General features: G+C 42.3%; 1 protein-coding gene across 3 annotated transcripts in view; it reads left to right on the forward strand.

Annotated features, from left to right (window-relative positions):
• The window catches only part of ptprn2 (protein tyrosine phosphatase receptor type N2), a 163424-nt gene extending 146655 nt beyond the window's left edge, over positions 1–16769 (forward strand). For all 3 annotated transcript variants that reach the window (XM_080864736.1, XM_080864737.1, XM_080864738.1), the window contains 8 exons: positions 424–497; positions 4429–4506; positions 7388–7507; positions 8334–8500; positions 11014–11067; positions 12086–12150; positions 14053–14126; positions 16117–16769. In XM_080864736.1, coding sequence (XP_080720862.1) covers positions 424–497; positions 4429–4506; positions 7388–7507; positions 8334–8500; positions 11014–11067; positions 12086–12150; positions 14053–14126; positions 16117–16188 — 704 coding nt within the window. In that variant the 3' untranslated portion in view covers positions 16189–16769. The remainder of the gene's footprint in view (positions 1–423; positions 498–4428; positions 4507–7387; positions 7508–8333; positions 8501–11013; positions 11068–12085; positions 12151–14052; positions 14127–16116) is intronic.
• The last annotated feature ends 838 nt before the right edge of the window (positions 16770–17607 follow it).

A 17607-nucleotide genomic window follows, 5' to 3' on the forward strand; every position in this document is an offset into this window, starting at 1 on the left:
GATTTTGCCTTTTTGTTCATAAATATATGAAAATATTTTAAATCATGAACTTTAATTCCAAGCAAATCAAAGTGGGTTCCGGGCCATTACATATACATTATATGACTCTTGCAACAGCTTCACTTGTTTAGGAAAAAAAGAAAAGAAAAAAGAACGAACAGGATTTGAAAGTTCAGAACTCGCACACTTCTTAAGATGAAACAGTTTATTATTATTTCACTTGGAACATTCCTCGGTTAAGGTGAAGCAATCCAGGACTTTAGAACAGCGTGCGTGCGCATGATGAAAGTCTGGTGAAATTGCAGTCCCCGCAGCCATTTCAGCTTCATATTCCTGTGTTGCTGCTCAAAACTCTGTTGTTATTGTGCAGGGAGTAAAAGCGGGGGGAAATATTTACCGATGAATTATGCATCTCCATTACAGACGATCATTCCAGGATCACCTTGAAAGCGGAGAACAACCACAGCAACTCTGATTACATCAATGCCAGTCCAATTGTGAGTATTCTTTATTCATTATGGTTCTAGAGTTTGGCTAATATGTTTTCTCTGAAGCCCCCCCACCCCTTTTTTAGTATCAAGAGCACCTGTTGTGGTTGGATTTTACTCTGAGAGAAAAGTAGTGATTGATCCAAGCCCATTGATCTTTTTTTTAACTTTGTTCTCCATGCTGAGAACCTCAGTGGGTTTTTTGTGTCTTGCTGAACTGCCTTGCTACTTTTACTGCTTTCAAAATGGCTGCTCCCTGGAGATACCCATCTTTCTTTTTCTTTTTTTTCATTCACACTAAAAAGAATTATGCATTTTTTTTGACTAAGCAAAGGTATCCCATACAAATCCAGAAAGATCTGACTACTGGAGAGGGCTATGGTTATATGTTTTTTTTAAATATCTCTCCCCCAAAACATTGCCAGTCATGATTTCCCCCGAGGCTGCTGAAAAGGGATTCCATCAAAGGGAAACAGGAAACTATGCATTTCAAATACAGTGCCAAAATTTCCGAGGAGATAGATGAGGGAGGGGCGGGGTGCACGCAGCTGCGCTAAAAGCCTATTACTCTTCAGAAACAAACAATGGAGACTTTTAGGTGGTCTATTTATTTCTCCATATTCACTAATGGCATATTCATAGAGGTTTTTAGCTTATTTAAACAGCACTGAAGTGCAACGTCTTATAGAATAATGTCGCAATAACGTCGATCAATCAGAGGAAGAAGGTAGGGAAAGATTTTCGATTAAAAAAAGTTCTGCAAGACTGTTTTGGTGCGGCTTAAAGCAGAAATGCAGGCGGATGTTGAAGATGGGTGAAATACAGTAATGGCAGATGCAGTGGTGTGTGGATGAAAGGACAGTAATTACGCCACAAAAGGGACCCCTGGCTGAGCCCAGCAAAACTGTGATAATTATGTCTGTCAATGCGGCTTCTTCCTCCTCATTAGCTTCAGGGGCAGCGGCCTACGAGTAAATAATCTGTCGCTTCTTTCTGGGAATCCGGGGTCAGAGAGGCAAAGGGAAGGGGGCGATCTGAGCTCCCTGCGAAGCACCGGGTGACACGCAAACTCGGTGAAAAGCTCGGCTAATGGTTAATGGTTGACCACAAACGGTGCCAGCGCTCCCAGATGTACATCATCATTAGCGCGAGGAATGGTTTGAAGGAATGCGCAGCGGCAAGAAGTGGTCAAAGGCCGCTCGTCTTTGTCTCGTCTGGCCTTTTCTGGCTTTTCCCGATTTCCCGCCTGTTCTCGCTTTTGTTTTCAAACTCAGATGAGCTCGAGCTGGCAGTTAGCTTCTGAGCTCTCAATCTTATATTTTTTAAAAAAGGGATCAAGACACTACAGCGAGGTGTTGAAAGCTGAAGCTTCACGGTGAGCACATATTTGTGCGAGCTATTTTCGAACAAGCTATTTTACTTCAAACCAAAGAGCACTTCTTTGCATTTTTTGCTTTCTTTCGTTGGTTCTTTTTTTTTCTTACTGTAGTCTATCTTCTTGCCACAATGGCAGGGAGACTACAGCTGAAATGCAGGACTTTTCTTTCATGTTAGCGCTTTAGTATTCATGCAGGGATGTCAGCACACAGCTACAGCATGTCTGTGTCCTTGAGATTGGCTAAACGGAGTGCAGGAAATAGCTTTTGACATCACCCTTTTATTTCTGCGGGTGAGATTTGTTTTTTACTTTGTTTTGTTTCAACCAAACCATGTGAGGAATTTAAAAAAGAGACAAAAAGAAAGCGGACATGGCTAATTGACGTGTAACAGCAGGTAATGAATGCAGCTTTTCTTTCACCGATGAGTCCTTTTTATCAACATTTTTCAATTTCAGCCGGTCCGTGTGCGTGCGTTGGCGAGCATGTTCCGCTCCGAGCTTCGTTTCTGCTCCCTAGTGGTTGTTTTCTTACATATACAATGAAAACTGACACCTTGCCTGACATCTTATACAGATAAAAACTATAAATCATAAATAAACATCGACTGTGAATCCCGGGAGAATCTGCTGCGTTAAGCATTTCACTACTCCAAAAAACCAAAATCTCCAAAATAATCATTTACACAACGAATGATTTTCAACAGCTGGCGTCTGACAATGCTGCTTCTGTTGAGGTTGAGTTACATTTACGTCACTGCCTGGGAGTAGATTTAAATAAACAAAACAATTTAACGCATTTAATCCTCCGAAAAAGTACAAAAAATAGATTCCAAACTCTTAATAACAAAGAAGTTGATTTTTCTTAACAATTCAACTAAACTTGCGTGCTTGTTTTTTTTATCAGCTTTTCAAAGCATTAGGAATTAATCCTGTCGTTCAGGATATTAAGCATGAGAGAAGTGTCATGGTAGTATTAGAGCCATGGCGAAATCCTCCATAATTATTTTTCCTTTTAAGGGTGTGTGTCAAGGTCCATGAGCGAGACAAATGAGCTTAAGAAATTTGCAAAGATGTGAAATGAGAAAACTAGATCTTTAACATTTAAGGCCATGTCAAGTGTCCTTGACAATTTGTTCTTCAGCATAAAAAAGGGATTTCATAAAAAAATCAAAACGCCATTAAAGTCGACCCTGTCGCTTGCTGTCACCGTGATGTTCAGCTTGAAGGTGTCTCCCTCTCTCCCAGTTAGATTTAAGGGCGGTGCTGCAAAAAAAAGCACTCAGTTCCATTGGTGGATGTCAGTCAGTGGAAGATTAATTAAGCAATGACTCAATTATACCATCCATTCGCCCGCCTATCCAATTCAGGGGGGCAGGAGACGATCCCAGCAGGGTAGCTTGATGGGATACACCCTAAATTGGTCACCAGTCTGGGCTAACAGAGAGAAATAGGCCATTCATGCTCACATTTAAACCTTCAGCCAGCTAACCAAGAAGAGGTTCGAACCCAAAACTTTCTTACTTAAGGGAGGCAGTGCTGAGCACCAGCGTCAATTTTGAAAAACTCCTGCACTCTTTAGAAAGTCTGCAACATTTGATATTATTCTGCATGTGCAAAAAATACAGCACTGTTTGAGTCATCTATCGTTATGATGTCAAACATACATTAAGAATGCATTGTTGTGAATCTTTCCCTTCAAAATAAGTCACCATGTTCCCCACTGGTATGCCTGACACGAGAGGTTAACCATAGAAACTTAATTCAGTAAAATCTGATTGCTGATTTTATTTTCATTCAAATCTCAATCACATCCCTCAAACTGTGTCCATCACCCCACCTGGGCATTCAGCACCCTCGTGTTAGGAGACTCCAGGCGTTAAAGTCCACGGCAGTGTCGTGTTTCATGTAGAAACACAGCTAAGCATGAAAAAGAAAGAGCTCTGAAAGCAGTTCATCAAGTCTTTGAGGGCACAAAGATATTGTAAGAGTGAAAAATAACGACAGTGAATTGAAGTTATTTTGCAAATTTCAGGTTAGTTGGAAATAAGATTTTTTTACTAATCCCCTTGAGAAGCTACAGAATCTTTCTTCATAACATATATAGCTTTTAAAAAGAGAGGTTCAGTTATTTGCTCGCATAGAAAATCGTTGAATATGGGTTGTGTTCAACATTAGAGGTGCCTGTTGCCTAGCAGATAAAGAGGAAAGTTCAAGGTCCAAATCTATTTAAAAGAGTGATTTTTTAAAAGCATTTTTTAGCTACAAACCTATCCTTCAAATATGTGTTCAGCTTGTGTTAACATCCACATTTTTCCAGCGAACAGCATGCAGTTACTTCCATGTCCCAGTTTCCTCTAATCACCCCCGTAAAAATACTCGCATCCTGAATACGACAGGGTTTGCAGGAGGAATGAAAGCCAAGTGTTTACATCAATAGATGCTGATCTCATTTCGTTTCTGCATCCAGATGGACGATTTCATGGAAGTCTTAACCAGACAATATGTTTTCATCCACCAGTCACCAACCACACACTACGTCACACTCTGTTCCCTCTCTCCCAGATGGACCATGACCCTCGCAACCCTACTTACATCGCGTCGCAGGGTCCCCTAGCTTCCACCGTGGCAGACTTCTGGCAGGTAAAACTCTATTAACTGTCCATCCTTCATCTTTTTATTTGTTTGTGTCTACAGCTGTGAGGGAAGAACCACAGCAGAGGTACTCAGTTTCTGTTAATAATTCAGAATCCTTAAGTTTATTTAGAAATCATAAAAGATGCTCCTTTGCTCTTTCCACTGGCACAATGCCAGAGCTCAATCTAGAACTGGTCCCACTCATTTTTACTATTAAAAGACCAGTGCTGGTGCCAAAAAGCTGGCTACGTGAGGGTCTGCCACAAGAAATCCAACAATAATTGGCATATTCAGCTCGCAGATTCTGTAAACCACGGGTCTCAGACCTGCAGAAATGTGTGCAGAATTGGCACCACGTTGGTGCAAAAGAGGTCGTTGTATTCCCGTTTTTCCTTGGATTTGCCAGATTTCTATCTGTATCCAAGTGATCCAAGTGTGATCCCTAATTTGATGTCTTTTTAATGGTGTCACTTTGCCCCAAATGTAAGCAAGCAAAGGTGAGAAAACTCTTGAAATTGTAGCCCATAGTCACTTCTCACCCCACTCAGTCTGCGGAAACAAACTTTACACACTGAAAAGAGTGATAGGAGCCGTGGCTCCAGCACAGCATAATCATCCCTCAAACAGAGGTAAGATGAAGGGTAATTGTATATTTTTAGGAAAAATGCATGCTTACATTCAAATGTAATGTTATTTCATGAGAGGCACAAACTTGGTAGAGAAGTAATGGTGCTGCTGCTGCTCCTACTCATCAATCAAAAAGTGTCAGCAGCTGAATATGTACACAAGACCTGAAGCTTTTTAGTTTTATATAAGGATCTAGTTGTACACGCCTCAGGAGACCTAATGTTATTTAAAATAATCCTGATATTTGCTCATATTAGTGGGGCTTTTCCCCCTCAAGCCTATTTTGCATTCTTTTCCATGTCCATAAATGTCAGCGGGACCTGTAATCAATCAGCAGATCTAGGCTATTGTAAAACGTGTCAACTTGTGCGGAAGTGTGCCTTAAATGATGCATGGTTGCCAAATGGCAGTCTTATGTGTTAATAGGACAGCACTGTTGTAATTAGTGGGCCCATCACCTCCATATGGTGAAGTAACTCCAGCTAGCCGTGACCAGGATGTAAAAGTGTGGCGCATAAATCCTGACAGACCAGCTGGCCCTGCACTCTGCACTCTGCATCTTGTACTGAGCGGATACTCATTTTGAATCATTATGATAGTGCTGACTTTGTGTTTGCACAGACGTTGGAGGCTGCTCGCGATTTGTGCGGTGGGTGGAGAAGCCAAGCTTAGCATGGTCTGGTGCTGTACACCAAACAGAGAATATTTACTTGTTGTAAAATGACTTCTTAAACCTCCCCACAAAACGTAGACGCATACACGCTTTGCCCTCATGTGGTGTTTAAACTAATTAAAAAGGAAAAACTCAAAGGCTTTTATCTGAAAATTGTACATTAATTGCCACATCAGCTGAAATAGGAATAAAATGTGCCTCAAATGAATAAGGCGTTAATTATAATTTCGTTTTTTTTCTCATATGCCTGCTAGTTTGTTTGTTTGCTTGTTTTTTTTCCCGTACAGGTGAATAAATCCATTTCCATTATCTAATGCTACTTAGCCATTAACTCATCTTTAAATCTTTCCCAATTAAGCAAAAATAATAGAAAATTAGCCACACGTTGACACGCTGAACATCAGCTCTGTGTCTGGGAATGCTTAGCAGCCATTCATTATTCAGTATGGTTAACCTTGGATTGTGGCATGAGGGAAAAACACACTCTTTACCCCATTAAAAGTAAACAAACAGGGGTAACACTGGCAACTCTCATGCAAATGGACCGTGCAGGAGTGCAAATCTTTTGCTGTGTCCTATCTAATCCACACCGGCCCCAGGCAGTGCTCTGAAAGGCAGCTCTGCTCTAATCCTCCACTCCTCATTCCTCCATCCCTTCATCCGTTGCCCCTCCATCTATCTCCACCTCCCTGGCTATTACCTTAGCTCTGCTGGGCCTTCCTCCCCTCCTTCTCAGAATGCAAAAAAAAAAAAAAAAAAGCCATGCATGAGTTCACAGAGGCACAACTCAGGTCATTTTCAGTTTGTTTTTTGTCTATGCAAATCAAGTGTAGCTGGTGTATGTCTTTTTTGGAGCCTGTAAATTGCAAATCCCATTACAAAAACAAAAAAAGGAAGATAGGAGGTGGAAAATATGAATACTACCATCAAATATTTGCTAAATTGTACAAGACTAAATGGATAATAACCCCCCCCCCCCCCCCCCCCCCCCCCACACACACACACACACACACACACACACACACACACATTATCACCTTGCCTAATCTCATCACATCCTGGCACAGTTGGCACAGTTGGCGTGTAATGTGTCCACTGGGCTGGATCACAGAAGCTTGTGATTAGTGTATAGTCAAGGCCATTGTGTTTTTATAGCAATCATAAAACCCACGTTTCCTCCTCATTTTCCTAATGGCTGCCGTGGGCCTGTTTTTTTTTTTTTTTTTTCCCAAGGACACATTAGGTTGTGATAAGATGAAATGGAGCATCAGAGCAGTAGATGTTGTGATCTCGCTCAGACGACTGAGAGCGTGAGAGAGAGGGCGACACATGACGCGCCCTCCTGCTGCTCGAGCCCAACATTTATCATTTGTCACACACGGAGAGGTGACATTTATTCATACTTCCTGGATGAAGATTAAGAAATCAATTTCTCTGTAATACAACGCTGCCGTGTATCAGTAACGCTCGACGCGCTGCTCTCGGCGCTGCTCTCGGCGCTGCGGGTTAGGACCACTGGAACGTTGCATATGAAAGGGTTTGTCATCTCAGGGTGTGACTGATGGGTGTCTCTTTTCTGGCGTGTAGATGGTGTGGGAGAGCGGCTGCGTCGTCATCGTCATGCTGACCCCGCTGTCGGAGAATGGAGTGAAGCAGTGCCACCACTACTGGCCCGACGAGGGATCCGACGTCTACCACATATACGAGGTGATTGAGAAAGCGGTTAAACAGAAAGGTCACGAAAGACATGTTTTCCCACTTCAGCTGGTGTCTAACCACGCAGTTAGGTTTGGATTTTACGTGCTGAAATTTGTGTGAAGAGTAGCAATCAAAAAAGGGCGAAAAAGAGCAAGCTATGGGGGTAAATCTCCAAAAGTAAAGAGAAGCATTAAAAAATAAGACAAATCTATTCATACTATTCTTAAAACTCCATGCTAAGCGGTAGCATTTATAAACTGTGGTAGCAGTATGAGAGCCTGTCCCTCCAGGATCTTAGACTTAAAATCATAAAGGGTTATAAAACATAATAATCTCTTATTTTATCATAATAATACCGACAATAACAACGCCCCAGTTCAATCAAAATGGCCAAATTATTCCCACGTGCTTTGGTGTCTTAGTCACATCTCATTTCACCACAAAATGTTTCTAATTTAATAGCAGGAAGCACACAAAACTGTGATTCCTGTATTATTTTCTATTAGGGAAATTCTGGGATGACACCAATACTGATGTTTCACAGTCACAACCCCGCCTTCATCAATCGTTACACCATCTTTGAATATTTAGCCTGGGTGGAAGCGATGTGATGCAATAGATGACAAATCGCCCACTGACACCAAAACCATCCCATTTGCTGACAGGCTGAGGTCATTATTATGTCTGTGAGTTACACCGGTGCACCTCTAATTTCTTTAAAAAGTGAATGAAAACTGAAATATTTGGCATAAAACAAACCCTGACATTTCTATAAGAAGGTGTCCATGTTCCTCATTTCCTTCCTTAACCTGATTTTCTGTTTGTCTGCATTTAGGTGAATTTGGTGTCTGAGCACATCTGGTGTGAGGACTTCCTGGTACGGAGCTTCTACCTGAAGAACCTGCAGACTAACGAGACCCGCACCGTCACTCAGTTCCACTTCCTGTCCTGGATGGACCGTGGGATCCCCAGCTCAGCCAGGACCCTCTTAGACTTCCGCAGGTAGAGTGGAGATCCAGCCGGTTGGTCCTCAAACAAACACTGCAGCTCAGCAGATTTTCAGACAGATTTCCACCTTTTTTTTTCTAAGCAGCCTTTGTCCCGAGCTTGTTCTTAATCACCCTCCCTTATATTCTGTATTCTGTCAGCGCCTCTCTGGTCCCTCTCCCTTTTGCCCCACTGCCTTTTGGTGTCCTAGAGAATGGCTGTTCTAATAAGGACTGTGTTTCTGTACTATCCCTTTCATCTTGGGCCTGTTTCCCTCACCTCCCTCCAGCACATGTGATGCAGCAAATTAACAGCCCCGCACTGCCTGGCTTGGCTTGGGAAGAAAAGAAAGAAAGAAAGAAAAAAAAAAACACCACCTAATTCAAACACCCAATTAAACGAGAGCTGTCTCACTAAAAACATGGGAGAGGGGGAAAGCTAGTGACTGAATAACCTTACTATGTTTTCCATATAATATGTTCTGGCAGAAAAGCGGCAGTAGCACCTCTGGGAATACCCAGGAGGGATAGGAAAAGCCCTCCACGCAAGAATAGATGCATCTGATTTGTAGATGGAAGCCTGTCCCTCTGGTTTGTTATGCAGATGAAAGAAAAAGAGGAGCTGTAGTTTTATCGTGTCATCCTCTCTCGACAGAGTTGCTGCCATTCTTCCAAATTAATCTGCTTGCAGTCAGCTACGTTTAAGACACTACTGTAATGGTTTCTCTTGTGTTTTGATTACATATACACTGTTTGCCCTGCTGTTGAGATCTCCCTCACGCTTAAATTGCCGTGAACTCCGATAATGCTGCTGAAGGTTATTGGGAATCTAGAGCTCTCTGGCGATTCAGAGGTCTCAGATCCGCACGATGCACTCAACACTCACGGTTTTGTGGTTTTGGCCAACTCTGTATTTTGCGGTTGCCAGTGTCATTTTTGTGATGTTGCAGCTAGTAATATGAGCCCAGTTGCATAGTCACAAAAGTGATCATTGGAAACTGTGTCTCCTCAGCCAGGCCTGTGCACAAACTGTCTTTCTCTCACTCCACTCTAAGTCTCCCTCCTCCACCTCCTCCTCCTCCTCCTACTCTGCCTCACACTGTTCCTTCCTCTGGCTTGCATGGGAACTCCAACCGTCTCTGTATGCTGTTACACTGAAGGCGTGTTCTGATTTAGTCATGCTTCCGATATAAAACAAGATTATTAAAATGTATGCATTAGTATGCAATGTGATTTCACATAAAAGTGCAAAGAAAAAAAGCATCAAAAAGAAAACACTTCTACTCCCAAATAAGCATCGAATTATATTGCAAAGAGTTCTATCATGTCCAGTTTTTTAGCACATGTATTTTAATAAACTTTAAGTCACCAAGTATGGAGGACCAAATATGTTAAAACAAACAAAATATGCCATTAAATGCACCAAAATAAACCTATAAGATTTTTACTTTTCTTGGGCATTTTTTTTACCTTTGTATTAATATCCATATTTATTCACATATTTGTGTTATTTTATGTATTTTATTAAATATTTTGTTTTTTGATAAATTTTGACTTATTCTCAGATATTAACTCGTTGATAATCTTCATCAGATTTCCATAAATCACTGTTTTGGCAAAGAGGGCATCAGAAATAATGAATATTTATTTATTTATTTATTTATTTTAATTTTATTTTTTTTTTTTTTTTTTTGGGGGGGGGGCTGTAATTTTGGCTGCTTTGGTCCTCTATAATTGGAACCTTCACAGATAAACAGCACAGCTCACAATGATGTTACGTCAAACACACCTGTGCTTTTCAATACTGGTAAACATGTTAAGTGCTATTAAGAATTTTGGTCACAAATACAGCATTCAGATGGCAAAACTACAAAAATATAGCACAAGCTATCAATATTTCTATTCATGCAAAACATTATACTTACTATATGTAACATATTAGTGCACGCAAGCTTAGATCAGCTATAGATACCATGAGATACTTCTCATTTTGTCACCGAAAGGTGGGAAACGAGAGGAAATGGAAAGACGCGGAAGCTCTCGGTGTAGTCAGTTTCCATGGCAACGGCGGGGTGTGAAAAGGCTCGTTGGCCTTCGCCGTGCCTGTGGTGTATAACATTCGTAATTGGCTCGGGTTAATGCGTCGGCGGTCGGCAAATCACAACATCGCACCACCACATCCATCACCCACATGTCACAATAACGCCGCCTGAAATGATGCTCAATTTATTTACGAGGGTGCGACACAGATTTCTCTCTCTCTGCGCTCAAATTAACGGGATTGATTGACATGAGGGAGCGTCTTTCGTGGTTGTGTTTGGCCCTTTGATTATTGCCGTCATTAATTTCGTCCAGGCCACAGCGCCCCAAGTCCCTCACGAGTCACATTTGTTTTGATTATTATTGTTATTATTCAAGAAAAAGAAATAAATAAAAGAATTGTTTCCTGAATCGATGTAGCAGCCTGTGCACTTAAGACAGCCAAGCTTGCAATGACAATAACTTTTCTCTCTTTTTTTTTTATTTCAGAAAGGTTAACAAGTGCTACAGAGGTCGATCTTGCCCGATAATTGTCCACTGCAGGCAAGTATAACCGTTTGAACCCTGTGACAGCGGCTGACCCTGCTGCTTTGGGACAGAGAGTGTTTGTCGTGGCCTATGTGTTGGAGGAGAGAGGCTGTTTACTTAAACCCGCTCAGTCCATTCACTCTGTCTGGTTCCACCGGAGCTGCTGTTTATTCCGCTCACTGTGTTCTTATGTAAATAACATGGCACAGCCGAATACACTCCCATTTCCCATTTGGTTGAGTTAGTTAACTGGCCTTGATTGGTTCGTATTAAACACCAGGTATCTGTCTGGTCACTTTTAATAGTCACATCCTGTTAAGTCATGTGTGGGGCCAGTAAGCCTGCTCTCCCTCTGAAGGAGCTGTATGGACTGAGTGTCTAGCAGTGGATTAATGAAGCTGTGGCGCTCGGGCCGCTCTCCTGTTTTATTGGCTTTGCCTTTATTAGAGCGATGTCCACGCCTTGTTTGCAATTAACATGCAGAGCCGCTGAATGGCCGGTGGGCACAAAGGAAGCCTTTTCATGGGGCTATCTCTGGAGTAATGGAAAAGCAAGGCTCTCCAAAAAGCTGTTCTCGAACCGCCCCTGGCCTCTCAACCTCTCCTCTGCTCCTGAGGTGCATGCATTTAAAAGCCTTTGTCCCCAGTGTGCCTTAGAAAACCCAATCCCCTCTCTCCAATTGCCATGCAGCTCTCAAGACCACATGTACGCTTGTGTGCAAAGGTTTAACATAATCACATTCATTGCATCATCAAATATTCAGATCTGCTCAGGTATTTTCGCAGGAATGTTAAGTGTGATTATTGATTTTTGCCTTTTAGATTTTTATCCACCACGTGACGCGCGAACGGAGAAACGCACGTCTGTGTGCTCGGGCTAATTTGTGCTTAAACATACTCGACAGTCTTTGCGCAGATGCAGATGTAAATGAGCAATTTGTTTCCTTATAAGAAAAACACTCTGAGATTAAAGCATCTCACTCTGCCGCCTTAATGATCTCTCTCTCTCTCTCTCTCTCTGTGACTCTCTGCAGTGATGGAGCTGGCAGGAGTGGGACTTACATTCTGATTGACATGGTCCTCAATAGGATGGCTAAAGGTAACGATCAATGGCTTCCCTTTCACTCTTTCTGCTTGAAGTGTTGCCCCGGCAACACTAAAGCCTCTCATTTTCCACAGAGGGTCTTGGGGATGCATTAGAGGGTGACTTTTTCTGAGGCCTGGAGAGAGCAGAACAAAGAGAAAACAGAGAAAAGGGAAATGAGAAAGGAACCCACATTAGTAATTATCTATTTAAGCTACCTCCACGCCACGCTGACCTGCTTCAGCAGCTGCGACATGAATTTAGATAGCACATGCATGGAAATAAAATGTTTAAAGGCAAAATACATTTTAAATCAGAATCTGCAATTTGCTCCAGTGGTTTGAATCAATATTTAATATTTAATGGCAGCATTGTGCTTATTGAATTTGATTTGATTTATTCTTAGCGGTCTGCGGCTTTCGCTCTAATTTCACTCTGAGAATTGTTGACATTTGTTCCCGCTTGATACCGATGTGAACCACAAACTGTGAACATCATCAGTGTCAGTCATTTGGACTTCAGGCTGTGTTTGTTGTCTCTAATATAATCACAAATTTTAGTACTTTATATTAAAAACGGCCAAAAAAAACCAACAGGAAAATGACCCTTGTGGTGTGGATGTGTCATTACATGTAAAACAGGAAGAGTCTGAGGATGGATTTGTTTTTTTAATCTCGCTGTGACAAAGAAAACTTTAGTTTTTAGTTGAATCTTTACGCCAGCATAAGAAGAGTCGACCAGAGAGTGTTCATGAATAAAAAAAATGCTCAGTTAGCTTTGTCTATTGAGTTCTTTTGAGACATAAACATCTATTGTTGTGCACCTTAAGCCCCCCCCCCCGTAGGTTAGCCTGCCCTTTATCCTTTGACCTCTGCCCTCGCCGCCTGCTCGCCCTCCCCCTGCAATCCAGCTCCATTAGAGCAGGTTAGGCGGACGCAGACCTTCCCCTCACGTCTCTGGAAAACAGCACTATGTTCATGTAGTTCGGTGATGAATTCGCTGTTGTCCGTGCTGATGAAAGGTGCCACTCGGTCTCTTTTAACCCTTTCTTTTCTGCTCTTGAACCAGATATATAAAATATACATAATCTCGCTCTCCAAAGCTTTTTTTTTTCTCTGAGAGCCTCTCTCCAGCCTAACTTTGGAATTCAGCCCATCTAAGACATGAAAGTCTTGTCAAAGCACTGGAGCACTTTGAGTACTAAGTCCAGCCGCATTAAATCCCGCTTTTTCTGTCTCTTTCTCGCTCACCCACACGCATACATACATTCACGCTCTTGCTCCATCTCCTTTGCTTCCTTTCTTTGCCTCACTTTGAAAACCATCTTGAGAGTTCAGGGGCTCTCTCCCTTTTTCTCTCTTCGGGTTTTGCTCTCTACATCTCTCTATGTCAGTTTCTCAAATGAGCTCTGGCATGCTGCTCGCAATCCATAAATCTGAAAGTGGAATAAGATTTCCAGATTAACTTCACAGACTCGTGAAGCCAAAACAGGCTCAACAGCAGCTGATCCCTGCTGAAGGCAGGCAACTGTTGCATGGGTTAATCATCAGAATGACTGCTGCAGATCTGCTATAAATCATTGTAATTAATTTGCTGATATGTGCACGTGCACACTCTTGGATATTAGTGGACTGCCTACATGGACATCATCTAAACCGGTTTTTGAACACGACTCTCACATGGAAGCCAGTGTGTGGTGTGTTTGAATGCATTATTGCACCAGGGCCCAAAAATATCCTCTTGCATATTTTATCGAGAAACAGTCAGTGGCTCTTGTCCAAGTCTTTCAAGGGATGAATGTAATAATTTTCAATTGCTGCGCTCTTCCAAAGGGAGCCCAGTATAAAGAGAGATTGACAGATGTGAGCTGGATTACTCCACTGCTTTGAACTCAGTCCAATTTTTGGTCTGTTGCAGGTGCTAAAGAGATTGATATTGCCGCTACCCTGGAGCACTTGAGAGACCAGAGAGCTGGCATGGTCCAGACAAAGGTAAGGTCCCCGGCTTTGAGTTAGAGAAGTGTGTGTGTGGGGGAGGGGGGGCAGAGAGAAAGGAGAGCGGGAGGAGGGTTTGCAGCCATTCAACACCAAGGATTGTCTGCTTCACGTGCACATGGGATCATTTCTGGGGAAACGATGGGGTAACTGATAACCGCGTCAGGATTAGAACAACAGTCCACATTTCACGAGCTGCAAAAATAAAAGGATGGCCAAGATGTCTCACGGAAATATTTTTCAAACTGCAGCATCGTAAGATTCATGACTTGAGCATGTAACATCTCAAATGTCAAAAGAAATGTCCATCAGAAAGTGTGACGAAGTCCAAAACCAGAACATGGAGAATATACAACCAAATTAAATAGACATGAGAAGATATTGAGTCAGTTTTTAGGAGGAATCAGCTGATATTGCAAAAAAAATGGCAACAAAGTAATCAAAAATGTTCTCTTAGATTCTCTTCGTCTCATACAGCATCTGTCTGTCTAGTCCAAACAGTTCCTAACACAGCGGGTCGTTCACCTCTCACTATTATGTGGAGCAGTTTAGGGTGTGAACAAAGCGTTTCCTCTTATCCACTAATGCAAATAATAGGGAGGAAGGGTCTTTTGTTTCTCTCTTGTAATTGGAAAGGAATAATAATAATAAAAATAATAAAGGCGAACCTCCACGCAGAGCCGGGTGATAATATTTATGGACTCCGGTGCTATGCTAACAGACTCGAGTGTTCCTCGATGGTTCATTAATGCTGCTTTTACGGCCCTGCTCTGCTCAGCGCAGGAAAGCTTTCCGGGCACTCTCTGCTTTTTCTTTTCTTCAAAAGAGTCTAAGTGAAATTATATCAGACTATTGTTGATTCCACTTTGTGGCTTCATACTGGGTCTACACAGAAATTACATTGTAATGAGGTATGAAATTCACAGTTAGGTTTCGACGATTGAGCAACCAGTCGTGTTCTTTTTTGTTTTTCCCTCCTCTTCGTGATGCTGCCGTTTTATTTTTGGACAAAGCTCACAAAAGGGGCATTAATTTCTCCCCTTACTCTGGTTACTAATTTTTGACAGACATCAACACGCAGTAATTACAACATGTGTGACCGTTTTGTTTTTTTCCCCTTCCTCACTAACATCCGTTTGTGATCTGTCGAGCAGAGATTGATCTCCCCCCAGTGGCGTAAAGGTGAACAGCGTGCACAAACCCTCATATTTAGAAGTATCTTAGTTTTTTTCTCTTCCAATGCACAAAACTTTAAACCTAACTTGGGAATAGATGTGGGCACCTGTAACTGCGATGGAGATAAACATGGATGTGCTTACATATTTTCTGGCCCCATCACAACTTCAGAAGACACATAAAAATAGAAAACATCAGCACTCCAGATAATCTCCACTGCAAAGCGAGAGGCACGGTCACCAGTGACTCCTCTGTATTGATTTAGCCTATCCTCAGGCCAGACTATGGCAGCCTGTGTGTTGACACATCTAAAGGCTGTTCCCTCCAAACTCCTACGTACCTTTTCTCTGTGAGAGGACCCCGTGGCCCCTCAGCCTGGAGAGAGGAGAGGAATATAAAAACACCAGGTCCATGGGGCAAACATCAATCGGCCTCTTTTGCGCTCCTCGGGGAAAATTATGAGTCGGTTTCACAAACAAATGCACACTCAAACGCGCGCGCGCACATACACACAGGCAAGCAGAGAAAGCTGAGAGACAGCTTGACTCAAAAGCTCCATTTTAAGACACACCTGGCTGGATCGATGCTGTTCCCGGCTGCTCACACACTTTAAGTTGAAAGCTCGGAGAGAGGCTCACCTTCACCTCTAGACTGTGGCCAAGCACATCAGGGGCAGGGTCGGGAGCTGCCAGTCATTCTGAAATGCCATTCCACTTGGTCACACAGTAAAACTTTTATCCTTCCTTTTCCTTCCCTGCGTCCTTTCCTCCTCCCCCTCCTCCTCATCCTCCTTCCCCCTCCTCCTCCTCAGGAGCAGTTTGAGTTCGCGCTGACAGCCGTGGCAGAAGAGGTGAACGCCATCCTGAAAGCACTTCCTCAGTGAAGGCATCGCAACCCACTCCCCCCACCACCTCACACCCAACACACACACACACACACACATATGCTTTCCTCTCGCTCGCTGAGCACCGGTTTCCTCTGCCCACTCAAGACTGACATCTCTCTCTGGCCTGCCTTCTCCTCGCTCTGTTTCTCCCTCTTCTCCCTCTGCCTCCTCTTCACCTCTATATATACTGTATACTTATGAATGTCGTGCCAGATATCTCAGCTGGATCCATATACACAAAATTTCCCTCAGCGTACGGCCGCTGATCCGCGGTCAGTCGGTGCTGTCCGATCAGCGGCTGCGCTGGGAGATTTTTTTTGTCAGTATGAACCCCGGTCCTCTTTAACTGTGACGTTGTTTTTTTGAACATACCATCCTAGTGCCACTGACGAGATGTTTACGTGATGTCAAGTGAAGATTTTTGTTCCAAAATGAGCAAAAAAAAAGAAAAAAACTGATGCAAAAAGCTTAGAAAATGATCTCCGGCACAATTAAAACATGCTACGGTAAGGCTGCAACTAACAGTTATTTTCCCAGTTAATCGTTCAGTTTAGGAAATGTTGATAAAAAAAAGAAAATGTATTTTTTTAATATGACTAACAGTCTGAAATCTTGAGATATAAACCATTGTTTTATCAGAGAAAGGTTTTATTGGCATTTCTTTTCTTCTTCTTTTTTTTGCTTTCTCCCCCAACTAATCACTGCAGCTCTAAACTATAGTGCTATGTAAACTAAATGAACTTCCTGCCTGTAAAACCCGTATTATTGTACAGATTATACCCTCTAAATGAATCGATGTAGCTCCTCACACGTTTCTCCTCTGTGATCTGAATCAGCTACTACATCGTGTGTACAGACGTTGAAGCGTGTGCGTTGTTGTACTTTGGGTCGAGACATCTCACTGTCGTTCTAAACCGCAGGTTATCCGACTCCGAGCCCCCCACACGTCATGATTGTTGTGAAACACATCAGCTGTTCTCTTATTCCTCATTGTATTGTTTTTACATCGGACGCCACCAACTGTTTGTTGCATAAACATCTCTGTTAACAGTAAATGTGAAATATACTAACTGAGATAGTTATTGCTTCTATTTAGAAATACTGTCATGCTGTATGGATAGTAATAATATATTTAAGAAGACCTTATATTGGGATTGTTGCTAAATTTCTTTGTCCCTCCATCACTGGTATGGTATATTGTGACATTTTGTGCAACATGAGCGATTAATCCCTCCATGTATAGACCACGAATGACTTTATGAAAACTTACATAGTGCTATTGAAGATGTATACCGAGAGCCTCAATGAGAACTATATATTTTGTGTGAGAAGTAATATTCAGATTGATAATAAATCCGAACGGACCATACCGCTCTGCCGCCTCGTGTGTGATGTTACGTCTGCTACACTCGCGCA

The sequence above is a fragment of the Rhamphochromis sp. 'chilingali' genome, assembly GCF_963969265.1.
Source record: "Rhamphochromis sp. 'chilingali' genome assembly, chromosome: 18".
Classification (NCBI taxonomy): Eukaryota; Metazoa; Chordata; class Actinopteri; order Cichliformes; family Cichlidae; genus Rhamphochromis; species Rhamphochromis sp. 'chilingali'.